General features: G+C 36.4%; 1 protein-coding gene across 1 annotated transcript in view; it reads right to left on the bottom strand.

The window, feature by feature from the left end:
* The window catches only part of IQCG (IQ motif containing G), a 52580-nt gene that overhangs the window by 33414 nt on the left and 6201 nt on the right, over nt 1-12965 (bottom strand). Inside the window, exons 4-6 of the mRNA XM_032406154.1 lie at nt 12456-12723; nt 8133-8347; nt 5334-5462 (exon numbers count right to left, since the gene is read on the bottom strand). Of these exons, the coding sequence (XP_032262045.1) occupies nt 5334-5462; nt 8133-8347; nt 12456-12723 (612 nt within the window). The remainder of the gene's footprint in view (nt 1-5333; nt 5463-8132; nt 8348-12455; nt 12724-12965) is intronic.

The raw sequence follows: 12965 nt of genomic DNA, 5'->3' as shown, positions 1-12965 counted from the left end.
TGGAAGAACCTTAAACACATAATACTAAGTGAAAGAAGCCAATCTGGAAAAGCTATGTACTGTATGATTCCAAATGCATGACATTCTGAAGAAGGCAAAACCATGAAGACAGTAAAAAAAATCAGTGGTTGCCAGGGACTCAGGGGGAGGGCAGGAGGGATGAATAGGTAGAACACAGAGAAATTTTAGGGCAGTGAAACTATTCTGCATAAAACTGGAATGGTGGATGCATGTCACCACACATTTGTCAAAATGCATAAAATGTATAACACAAAGAGTGATCCCCTATGGACATTAGTTAATAATAATGTATCAATATTGGCTCATAGATGACAACAAATGCATTGCATTAATATAAGATGTTAATAATAAGGGGTATATAGGAACTCTACTTTCTGCTCAATTTTTCTATAAATCTAAAACTGAAGTCTATTAAAAAAAAAAAAAAAAAGCAATGCCCAAACAATACTCACATAGTATTTAAGTTATGTACACCTTTCTACCACAAATGGGAATAGTGCTGGTGTGGTTTGCACGTTTATTAGTGACCTATATTCTACAGCTGAGTTCCAATAAGAAGTATCCAGGTTATGGCTTCAGCAAGCAGAGGGGCTATTCTGGCACCTTTGTTTGCCTTTCTAGAGTAGAGACTAAGTGACCATGATGAAAGTGATACCTCATACATCTTGACCTTCTGACCAAAATCTCAAAAGGCCTTAAAACCTGGCAAAATCTCTCCTTTCTTTTGCTTTGAAAAACAATGTAGTCTGCCTGCCCTGAATAATATTGAAGTGGGATACATATTAAAAAATAAGTGAGGGGGGCACCTGGGTGGCTCAGTCATTGGGCGTCTGCCTTCGGCTCAGGTCATGATCCCAGCTCCTGGGATCGAGCCCCGCATCGGGCTCCCTGCTCAGCGGGAAGCCTGCTTCTCCCTCTCCCACTCCCCCTGCTTGTGTTCCCTCTCTCGCTGTCTCTCTCTCTGTCAAATAAATAAAATCTTAAAAAAAATAAGTGAGGGGTGGCTGGCTGGCTCAGTTAGAAGAGCATGCCACTCTTGATCTCCAGGTTGTGAGTTTGAGCCCCATTTTGGGTGTAGAGATTACTTAAAAAAAAAAAAAAGTGAGAATGATTCTTAACCAAACGGGATTTAAGCAGAGGATTTTTACATGTTATTAATTCTTACTTAGGGGTAGATATGCACACATCTCACAGGTAGAATGCATACTTTAAGCATGTCTTTCACATCCTCTGCTCCTGGAAGAAGGAAAAATCATTTTATGGCAGGCCCTATGTGTGGGGCTTTCCCCAAGACTCACTCATTACACTTATTTTTTCATTACATTTTTCTATTTATGTACTGGTATTTTTCTTATTATTTTGTAAGACTTTATTGTTAGTGAAGATCATTACCACTAAAAGAAGCTTCATTTAAAACTAAATAGAGGAGCTGAGAAGAGATGGATGGAGAGTGAATACTAATGAGTACAGGCTTTCTTTTTTGGAATGATGAGCATGTTCTGGAATTAGATAGTAGTGATGATTACACAACTGTGAATATACCAAAACCCACCAAATTGTATACTTTAAAAGGATGAATGTTATGGTATCGACAAAACTCTCTCCTTGACCAAACTAATCAGGCTCCTCTGAGCCTTCTTCTCTACTAGGCATGACCTTGGCCCCAGTACTTGCCTTCAGCCTGCATAGCCCAGTTTAGCAAGATTTCTGCTAAGAGTGTTTAGAGAGAATCCCCCACCCCTGATATCTGATCACCCTGGATATCTGATCAAATTCCTCATCCCCCATCCTTGATGTCTAAGCCTTTGGTCTGCTTTCAGCAAAAATCCTGTTAAATTAGTTTACCAAGAATCCCCTATTCTTTATGTATCTTAGTAATTTTCCATCCACTGACCCCCTCACTGTTCTCACTGGCTAGAAATCCTCAGCTGCCTTTACTGTATTCAGAGTTAAGCCTAATCTCTCTCCCTATTACAGCAGACCTGAAAAAAGCCTTCCTCACCATTTTAACATGTCTGAATAATTTCTTTAACAGTATACAAAGTTTATTTCATAAAGCTCTTATTCAAGGAACTAAATAGAAAATCTTATCTATCTTCTAAGATAAGATTTTAAAAGTGCCAATCACACAATAGTTAAAATACTAAAAATTTGTTACTGATTTGCCCAAATCTAGATATAATTCTCCAACTTAAATAAATCTAAATTGATGCCTATCTAATTGGAAGAAAAATTAAAAGAAGAAATTATCATACACAATCACATATGTAAAATCAATCACTAGCAAACTATCTACATTATTATTTTCTCCCTTCCAAATGGTGGTACATATATTTCTTTTTTATTTTTCTTACTTGATTAGCTTTTTTTGAAATTACTAAGTAACAAAATGTGCTCACAATGCTAAGTCTATAATACTAGCTGTTATTATTATTATTAGACACTATGTGCAGGAACTATCCTAAATGCTTTACATGTATTAATTAATCTAACCGTCAACATATCCCTAGTACAGAATTTATTACCAATTCTAAGGTGCAAAGGAAGAGAAAATAACTCAAGCAAAAACAATTCCTGTGCAAACAGGATAAACACTCTCATTTGAGTATTCAGGGTTCATATAAAAAGAATTTTGTTGTGGTCCCCAAATCATTTGATTGTGTTCAATTTCTTAGAGTATGAAAATCTTTGGAATTAGTTGAAAGGCTCTGGAAAAGAAAACTTTCCTTGGCATGCTTTTTATTATCACCTGCTATGGTGCAGGGATTTTCAGTCAATTCAGTCTTAAGAAAGATTACCGTAAAGGTATCCAAATCGGTAAGGAAGAAGTAAAGCTTTCACTATTTGACTATTTGCAGATGACATGATACTATATATATTTATTTATATATAATAAGATATATATATCTCAAACCCAAAAGATTCCACCAAAAAACTGCTATACCTGCTAAACAAACTTAGTGAAGTCACAGAATACAAAATCAATGTACAGAAATCTGTTGCATTTCTATACACCAATAATGAAGTAACAGAAACAGAAATTAAGAAAACAATCCCATTTACAATTGCACCAAAAATAATAAGATACCTAGGAATAAACCTAACAAAAGAGATGAAAGTCCTGTATTCTGAAAACTACAAAAAACTGATGAAAGAAATTGAAGACAATACCAAGAAATGGAAAGACATTCCATGCTCATGGATTGGAAGAACAAATCTTGTGAAAATGTCTATACTACCCAAAGCAATCTACATATTTAATGCAATCCCTATCAAAATACCAACAGCATTTTTCACAGAACTAGAACAAACAATCCTAAAATTTGTATGGAATCACAAAAGACCCCAAATAGACACAGCAATCTTGAAAAAGAACAGCAAAGCTGGAATCATCACAATTCCGGACTTCAAGTTATATTACAAAGCTGTAGTAATCAAAATAGGATGGTACTGGCACAAAAATGGACACATAGATCAATGGAACAGAAGAGAAAATTCAGAAATAAACTCACAATTATATGGTCAATCAATCTTCGACAAAGCATGAAAGAATATCCAATGGGAAAAAGACAATTTTCTTTAACAAATGTTGGGAAAACTGGACAGCAACACGCAAAAGGAAGAAACTGGACTACTTTCTTACACCATCTACAAAAATAAATTCAAAATGGATTAAAGACCTAAATGTAAGACCTGAAACCATAAAAATCCTAGAAGAAAGCACAGGCAGTAACTTCTCTGACATTGGCTGTGGCAACTTTTTCTAGATAGGTCTCCTGAGGCAAGGGAAACAAAACCAAAAGTAAACTATTGGGACTGCATTAAAAAAAAAAAAAAAAGCTTCTTCAGAGTGATGGAAACAATCAAGAAAACTAAAAGGCAATCTATAGAATGGGAGAAGATATTTGCAAATGACATATCTGATAAAAGGTTGGATCCCAAAATAAAGAACTTCTAAAAGTCAACACCAAAAAAATAATCCAGTTAAAAAATGGGCAGAAGACATGAACAGGCATTTCTCCAAAGACATACAGATGGCCAACAAATATATGAAATGATGTTCATCAAAACTTACCATCAGTGAAATACAAATCAAAACTACAATGAGGTATCACTTCACACCTGTCAGAATGGCTAAAATCAACAACACAAGAAACAACAGGTGTTGGTTGAGGATGTGGAGAAAAAAGGAACCATTCGCACTCTCGGTGGGAATGCAAACTGATGCAGCCACTGTAGAACACAGTATCGAGTCTCCTCAAAAAGTTAAAAATAGAACTACCCTATGATCCGATAATTGTGCTACTAGGTTTTACCCAAAGAACATAAAAATACTAATTCAGAGGGATATATGCACCTCTATGTTTATAGCAGCATTATTTACAATAGCCAAGATATGGAAGCAGCCCAAGTGTTCATCGATTGAAGAATGGATATCGAAATGTGGAATACACACAATGGACTATTATTCGGCCATAAAAAAGAACGAAATCTTGCCATTTGTAAAAACATGGATGGAGCTAGAGAGTATAATGCTAAGCAAAGTCAGTCAGGGAAAGATAAATACCATATGATTTCATTCATATGTGGAATTTAATAAAACAAGCAAGCAAAGAAAAAAAAGAGACAAACCAAGACACAGACTCTTAACTACAGAGAACAAACTGATGGTTACCAGAGGGGGGCGGGTATGGGTTAAATCGATCATGGGGATTAAGGAGTGCAATTGTCATGAGGAGCACCAGGTACTGTATAGAAGTGCTGAATCACTGTATCGTATACCTGAAACTAATATTACACTGTATGTTAACTATCCGGAATTAACATTTAAAAAAAAAAAAGAAAGATTACTGTACAATAGGAAGAATATTCTTGACATACTGTAGATATACATAACTGAAGCCCAGAAATCTGAATTATTGTCCCAGCAAAACTAAGATTAGCACTTACATTTCTGAGCTCTATTTATCTTCCCTGGAAAGCACAAATTTGATTTGCTTTAGAAATCAAGAACTTCTGGTAAAAGCTTTATGGCATTTTAAAATACAACACAGCAGGGGCACCTGGGTCTGCCTTCAGCTCAGGTGATGATCCCGGAGTCCGGGGAGTGAACCCTACATCGGGCTCCCTGCTCAACGAGGAGTCTGCTTCTCCCTCTGCCCCACCCCCTGCTTGTGTGTGCTCTCTCTCTTGCTCACTTGCTCTCTCACTCTCTCTCTCTCAACCTCTCGCTCACTCTCCCTCTCAAATAAATAAATAAAAATCTTTAAAAAAAAATACAACACAGCAAATAAACCTAATATTACTCGGACCTGGCAATGATATCATAAAAATGCATTTTGTTTTCCCTCTCTTTGCCCAGGGCTTTCAGGAGGCTGGTGAAAGTGCCTGACTCTTCCAACTCCTGCATGGTATCTGTAATTATATCACTGAAAAATTGCCTGTAAGGAGACACAAAAAGGATGAGTTAATAAGGTATATTTTCTTACATTTACAAGGGCTACAGAAGTCACACAGGTTAAGACCCAGGATGAAAATCATAACTAAGTTGGAATTACTCCTGGAATGCAAGAATAGTTTAGCATTAGAAAGTCTATTAATAGTATTCAACACATAAACAAAAGGAAAGGAGAAAAACCATATGGCCATCACAACAGATGCAGAAAAGACATTTGGCAAAATTCAATATCCACTCATTTGAAAATGAGCAACAAAAACTCTTAGCAAACTAGAAATAAAAGAGAACTTCCTTAACCTGACAAAGTTTACATACCAAGGACTAACAAACATTGAATGTACAGTATGATATTATATATATAATATTTTAAAACATATAAAATTGTATTGTTTAAATAAAACACATACATACTTAATAGAAGTATCACAAGAGAATGTAAGAGAATAATAAACACCAAATTCAGAAGAGAGTTTGTCTTTGGGGGAACAGTGAGGGGCTAGCATCAGAGGCTCCAATTGTATCTTAAGTATTTTATTTAAAAAAAACCAAACACCTCTAAAGTAATCATGGTAAAATGTTAAGATATGGTGGTTACACACTTAAGTACTCATTATTTCATTTTTTATATTTTTCTGCATTTTAAAAATATTTCATAATTTTGCAAAAGTTAAATCATTTAAAAATTTTTTTAAAGAGCTAACAGGGGAACCTGGGTGGCTCAGTTGGTTAAGTATCTGCCTGTGGCTCAGGTCATGATCTCAGGGTCCTGGGATCAAGCCCTGCGTCGGGCTCCCTGCTCAGTGGGGAGTCTGCTTCTCCCTCTGCCCCTCCCCTCTCCCTCTCTCGTAAATAAATAAAATCTTAAAAAAATAAAAGAGCTAATAAAACACTCACATTTTATAGATGAGTAAACCCAGGATCAGGAAGGTTAAATGACTTGCCCAAGGTCACATAACTAATTTGAGAAAAAGGTAGAACTACATAATCCAGGTTTCCTGACTCGTAGTCTGTTGCTTTTTATTTTATTTTTTAAAGATTTTTATTTATTTATTTGAGAGAGAGAGCAAGAGAGCACAAGCAGGGGGAGTGGCAGAGGGAGAGGGAGAAGCAGGCTCCCCTAGAAGGGAGTCTGACATGGGCTTGATCCCAGGACCCTGGGATCATGACCTGAGCCAAAGGCAGATGCTTAACCGACTGAGCCACCCAGGTCCCCATCCATTACTTTTTATAATATTCTTATAGGTATAGATTTTAAATGCTGCTATTTAATGTTTTCATAATAATTTTTGACAATAGTTCAAACAGAAAGATTCAATAACTATATTAAGAAAAAAGAAGTACATCGAAGTAAAAAAAAACCAATTGAAAAGATATGAGCCATCCCACAGAGAATGAAAAGGACATTAACTAGATTGGTGTTTATAAGCAGGACACCTTTCTGTCATGTATGCAAATCTGAGCCAGATTGATTTCACAAGGAACATTACCCCTCCGATGCAGGGGTTGGCAAACTCTTCCTATAAAGAGAGAAATGGTAAATATTCTTGGCTTTGCAGGCCATAAATTCTCTGCTGTAACTACTCAGCTTTGCTACTCATGAAAGTAGCAAGAAACAATATGTAAACAAATGGGCAATGCTGTATTCTAATAAAATTTATTTTCAAAAACAGACTACGGGCTGGATATGGCTAGTGGCCCTGGGTAATTGCTATAAACATTCATTTACCAACAATTCTTACCATAATATTACATCCTCTTTTAAACTTAACAGGCTTCCTTGTCAGCAAGCCTGACAAAAAACTGAATAATGAGACAATGGAAACCGAGACTGCCTTTCAGAAATTCTCAGGATTAAAACTCAGCTTAAAAGTTGGCTATTTGGGGCGCCTGGGTGGCTCGGTCGTTAAGCGTCTGCCTTCGGCTCAGGTCATCATCCCAGGGTCCTGGGATCGAGCTCCGCATCAGGCTCCCTGCTCGGCGGAGAGCCTGCTTCTCCCTCTCCCACTCCTGCTGCTTGTGTTCCCTCTCTCGCTGTGTCTCTCTCTGTCAAATAAATAAATAAAATCTTAAAAAAAAAAAAAAAAGTTGGCTACTTGGATGGTGTCCATCTCTTACTCATAGATAAAGCATCACAACAGCTACCAATTTGTGCCAGGCACTTGGCTGCAGCCTTATTTCTAATCCTCACACTGATATTGCAAAGTTGCTATAATTATTTTCACTTTTTTTTTTTTTTTTTTTAAAAATTTTTTTTTTTTTTTTTACAGAGAGAGACACAGCGAGAGAGGGAACACAAGCAGGGGGAGTGGGAGAGAGAGAAGCAGGCTTCCCGCAGAGCAGGGAGCCCGATGTGGGGCTCGATCCCAGGACCCTGGGATCATGACCTGAGCCGAAGGCAGACGCTTAACGACTGAGCCACCCAGGCGTCCCTAATTATTTTCACTTTTAAAAGCTGGACACAAAGGCTCAACAACTTGCCCATGATCATATAGCCACCATACTTTCAATTGTACCACACTCCCTCTAAGCAGTCTTTAGCTAATCCTATTATCAGCAGTACCTTTGCATCTAATGACCAATCCCTAAGAGAAGACAGCAGCCACCCTTGCACCCATTTTACTATTACTTTTCCAAATATGCTCTCCTTCTTTACCTATCAATCTGAATTTTCTTCATTATCTCCGTGGACATTATGGTCTGTCTTGCAGGTTTTTTGAAGACAAAATCTTGCATTTTGTTAAACTCATTGGTAAATTGGCTTCCTTTTTGGACTCCTGGCAACTTGGTTTCTTCTTTAGGTAAGAATGGACTGGATATTTTTGAGGTTCTTGAGGCCTCTGGAAGTTTTTCTAAGCTCTTGTTTTTCTTCTAAAAACAAGAAATGATGTTTTATGTAAGACAGATTTTAAGAGTAAAGAAACAATGCTATACCAGGGCTTCTGCCTACATTTTTCAACCTCACCTTCTGCCACTTGCACTCAACACACAAGAAAATTACCCTTTTCTTCAGCCACCCAAATCACGTCCTGCTATTTTGTGCCTTCCTGCCTTTAGACAACATTCCTTTTGCCTGTCTTTCCTCAACTTACCACCTGGTAAGCTTTAAGACTAAGATCAAAGGTAAAGTTCCTCATGAAATATCTCTATTAGCAGATATTTATCATGTTGTAATTATTTGTATAAATGTCTCCATTAGATTGTAAATTCTATGAGGGAAGGGGCAGTGTCTTAGAGATCTTGGTTCACCTCAGATTCTTTTTGGAACAAGACTGCATAATAAATGCAGCCATCTTTATAGTCTCATTGCTTAGAACAATGCCGAGGGTATAGAAAACTCAAATGTTCATTGAACACATGAATATGAAATATAAAGAATGAAAGAAATATCCTAGCAAAGAGCATAAGTTGGTAAAATTAGTGGTGTGGTATAGATTTCGAAGGTCATGTGGGAAAAAGCCAAAATAATTCATTTTTCAGACCCAAACTTGAACACTGAGGGGTAGGCATCAACCTGAGGAACAGCATATGTCTTTTAATTGATGATTCCTATTTAATCTGTTGCTAAAAGCCTTAACTATTGAGAGGCCATATAACAGAGTGATTATGCCTATGGACTCTGAAACCAAACTTCCTTGTTTGAATCCTGGCTTTATTTCTTACTAAACCATACTGACTTAGACAACTGTTTAATATCTCTATGCCTCCATTTTCCCATTGGTAAAACAGGGATAATAGCACCTGCCCTCACAGTTACTATGAGGATTAAATAAATTAATACACATAATGCATTTAGAACAGCACACAGAATTATTTAAGTTCTGTACTTGTTATGATTACTTAAATTCTTGTGCAGATCCTATGCACAGAAGAAAGGTTTATCTGCATATTGATACATAAAGCCTAGGTCTTCCTTAGCTAAACTTCAACTAGCCCAGAAATGTTAAAAAACGATCCATTAACGGCTAATAAATGCAGACTCAACTGTGTTTTTCTTTACAACAACAATAAGCAAAGATTCAGATCTGAGGAAAACATCTGTAGGCAAGAACAAAACAAAATGCTGCCTTAATTAAGAATTAAATTTTAAAATATTTCTTTAAATTAAAATTAATTTGACTGGCTACAAAGAGAACAGAAAAGTAGCATTTCAACAGTTAAACTGAAACTTACCTGGACGTAAGGAAAACCTTACGGATGGTTATTATTTTAGAGTTTGCCTAGGTAGGAAAGGGGAAAGTGTAAGGCCTGGGAAGCTCTATTTCCCTATTTTTCCTCTACCTTTATGCTTGGGCATCTGGAAAAGGAGGCAACTGTGTCATGCAGCCTGATTTACTGATTACTATAAATAAATATGAATTTTTTAAAGACAGAGCTTAAAGGAACTAGCTAAATGTTTTAGTACACTCACTAAAAAATATTTTTATATAGCATACACTATGTACGAGGTAGGGTATTAGACCCTAAGGGAAAAGGTAAGAGAAACAGTATCTCTGCAGGGGAGCTCTTCCCAAATTTTGGTCCAATTACTCCCACTTCTGGTAGAATCTGGTACATTAGTATTTTTTTTTTTTTTTATCATTCTAGCCCATGATTTTACCATTGAAAATCTATTTGGAGATGTCCTTAGCTATAAAAATAGCTATAAAGGAGGGATAATGCTAACTAACCTTTCATCCCAAGGTTGTTCTAAGGCTGAACAATATGAATGAAGCCTTTGGAGACAGAAAACATCCACATACATACTAAGGATTTAAAATATATATCCTATGCCCTTACAGAGCAATGGCATTGTAAAATCCGTAAGTTAGAACAACTAGTATTAGGAAGTAAAAAAACAAACAATTATTTTAAAAGACTCACAATTTTGTAAGGTTGTGGAATTCATATTGAGGAAAGGGCTGTTAAGCTTCTATTAATCAAGATAAGAGTGGACGGGGGGGGTAAAAAAAAGATGAGTGTAAGCTTTTATTATATACACTACTATGAAATCATAAGCAGGGCCTCTGTTAAGTCGGCAAATTTTGTGGGTGAAGATCACTATCATAAACCAGAATAAAATAGTGCAAAAGTTTTGTTCTTTAATTTACTGAAGTGGTGACCACTGCTGAATTGTTTATAAATTTGGATTTTCCATCCTCTCTTGAGTTTCTACAAAGGCAAATTACCCTTTTTTAGCCTGACACAGTAAGTATGACTGATAAGTATCATCAGACTTTATCTTGTTAACTATCTTTTTATTTTTGATTCCTACTGCTGGGAGACAATAAATAGGAAGGAAACCCTAGACTCTTCTTTACTATTTGTTAACTAGATTAATGTATGAATTAGACTCTTGTTTTAAATGCATTGAAAGGCTTAGTTTTTGGGTTTCTAATCTCTTTACCATTCATAAATTGATTTAAAAAATTTGTTACAAAATTCTTGATATACCCATTACTGTTGTTTTAAAACTACCCCAAAACTCATAGAATGTTAGCACTGGAAGGGATGATATGGATCGTTTAGCTAAAACTCCATTACACTGTAGGAGCCCCTGGTTTGCTCAGTCAGTGGAGCATGCGACTCTTGATCTTGGGGTTGTGAGTTCGAGTTCCACCTTGGGTGTGGAGGTTACTTAAAAATCTTAAAAAAAACACACAAAAAGCTCCATCACATTTTACAAATAAGAACACGAAGACCAAGAAAGTGAAATGAACTGCTCATAGTACACAACTAAACCGCAAAGATCTCCTGACTCCAAATCCAGTGTTCTATTAAAATTTTAACTTTTAAACTTTAATAAAAGCTTTACAAACCCAGACTATATATATAACAATAATAATAACAATAATTTAAAAATGATAAGGTGCAATGAAGGGAAATTTAATTATCTAGTTACAATAAATATGAACTTCTTTTCTGTTAGATGTGGAAAGTAATTTACTCTGTTGTTTATACAGCAATTTTCATTTGTTAGAGAATCAGAAATAATGTATGCTGTACAAACTATATAATGTAATTTTGCTGAACGTATAAATGTGTATTTGTACTTATAAGTTCTTTCCTGGAGCGCTGGGTGGCTCAGCCAATTAAGCATCTGATTCTTGATTTCGGCTCGGTCATGATCTCAGAGTTGTGAGATCAAGCCCCACGTCCAGCTCTGTGCTGGGAATGGAGCCTGCTTGGGATTCTCCCTCTCCCTCTTCTGCCCCTCACCCCCCACCCCTGCTTGCTCTCATGCTCTCTCTCTCTCTAAAAAAAATAAATAATAAGTTCTTTTCATTTTATATCTATAACCTAAGTTATTATTACAAGAGCTTGGGGTGCCTGGGTGGTTCAGTCAGTTGAGGGACCTCTGCCCCTCCCACAGGCTCACATGCTCTCTCTCTCAAATAAATACATGAATCTTAAAAAAAAAATTTAAAAGAGCTTAAGAATTTATAAAGATTTTGCTCACTACCAAGTTGAGTTTTTTTGATAACTCAAATAGCATTTTGAGGAGGAGTCCATAACATCACTGAAAATGTAATAGCTGATGTAATGACCTGGCTGGATATTCACAAAAGCAGGTTGCAACATATTCAACAATACAACAAAGTCTTTTTAAGAATAAAGAAACATTGAGAAGGTCCAACTGAATTTCCTCCCCAGAGGGTTCAGTTAGCTTTCAGCAGCTAAGAAATGTAAGATAGGTAGGGCAATTCAGTAAATTGGCTACTCTCAGTACATATACTGTATTTATACTGATTTACTATAGGCCTTTTTGAATATTGCCAACATACTGGAAGAAAAGGATATTCTGACTGGCAATGTATCTTGAGCTATAGTTATCTCCCTCCATCAATTCAGAGTACATATCTCAGGTAATTATTATAGCCCTCTTTGTCTGAGATAAAGGTGCTATTTCCCATGTTAAATTTGATAGCATAAGTACTCTAAGGGATAGAGAAATAAAAAGGAAAGAAAGCAAAAATTACATAATGGTGAGTGTATATACCATGCTGATACTTTGGCTTCTTTCATACTGAACTGGCATGATATAGTTTAGAATAGAGAGCTGGTCTGTGGTATCTTCCAGAACTGCGGAGATCCTCAGCACATCTAGAATGGAGAGTGGCTCTATGATTTCCGGGATGACTTCCTTGTCTGTTTCTTCAGCTGTTTCTTTTTCTTCTTCTACAGCACTGGGTGGCTCGCCTGTCACTGACACTGTCACCTCAGAAGGCCAGACTTTTGATGGAAGATTTGAGGCTTCTAGTTGGCTTCTAAAAAAAAGAAAGAAAGAAAGAAAAAAATAAGTCAGCCACCAAATGTTTAAAAACTGCTTCAACTCAAAAGCACAGGCAGCATATAGATTGGCCCCTGTGAAGTCCATATTGTCATATAACCAAGATAAAGAATGAAAGTAGGAGTTTACACATGGTTCTGCTAAATATCTCCGTGACACCCTGAACAACCAAAGGCAAGCCACTTACTGTTTAATAACTTCATGTAACCCATTCTATGG

Source organism: Phoca vitulina, unplaced genomic scaffold (assembly GCF_004348235.1).
Source record: "Phoca vitulina isolate PV1807 unplaced genomic scaffold, GSC_HSeal_1.0 scaffold8, whole genome shotgun sequence".
NCBI classification, from domain to species: Eukaryota; Metazoa; Chordata; class Mammalia; order Carnivora; family Phocidae; genus Phoca; species Phoca vitulina.
The sequence above is the reverse complement of the archived record's forward strand: the minus strand, read 5'-3'. Positions and strand labels throughout refer to the sequence as shown.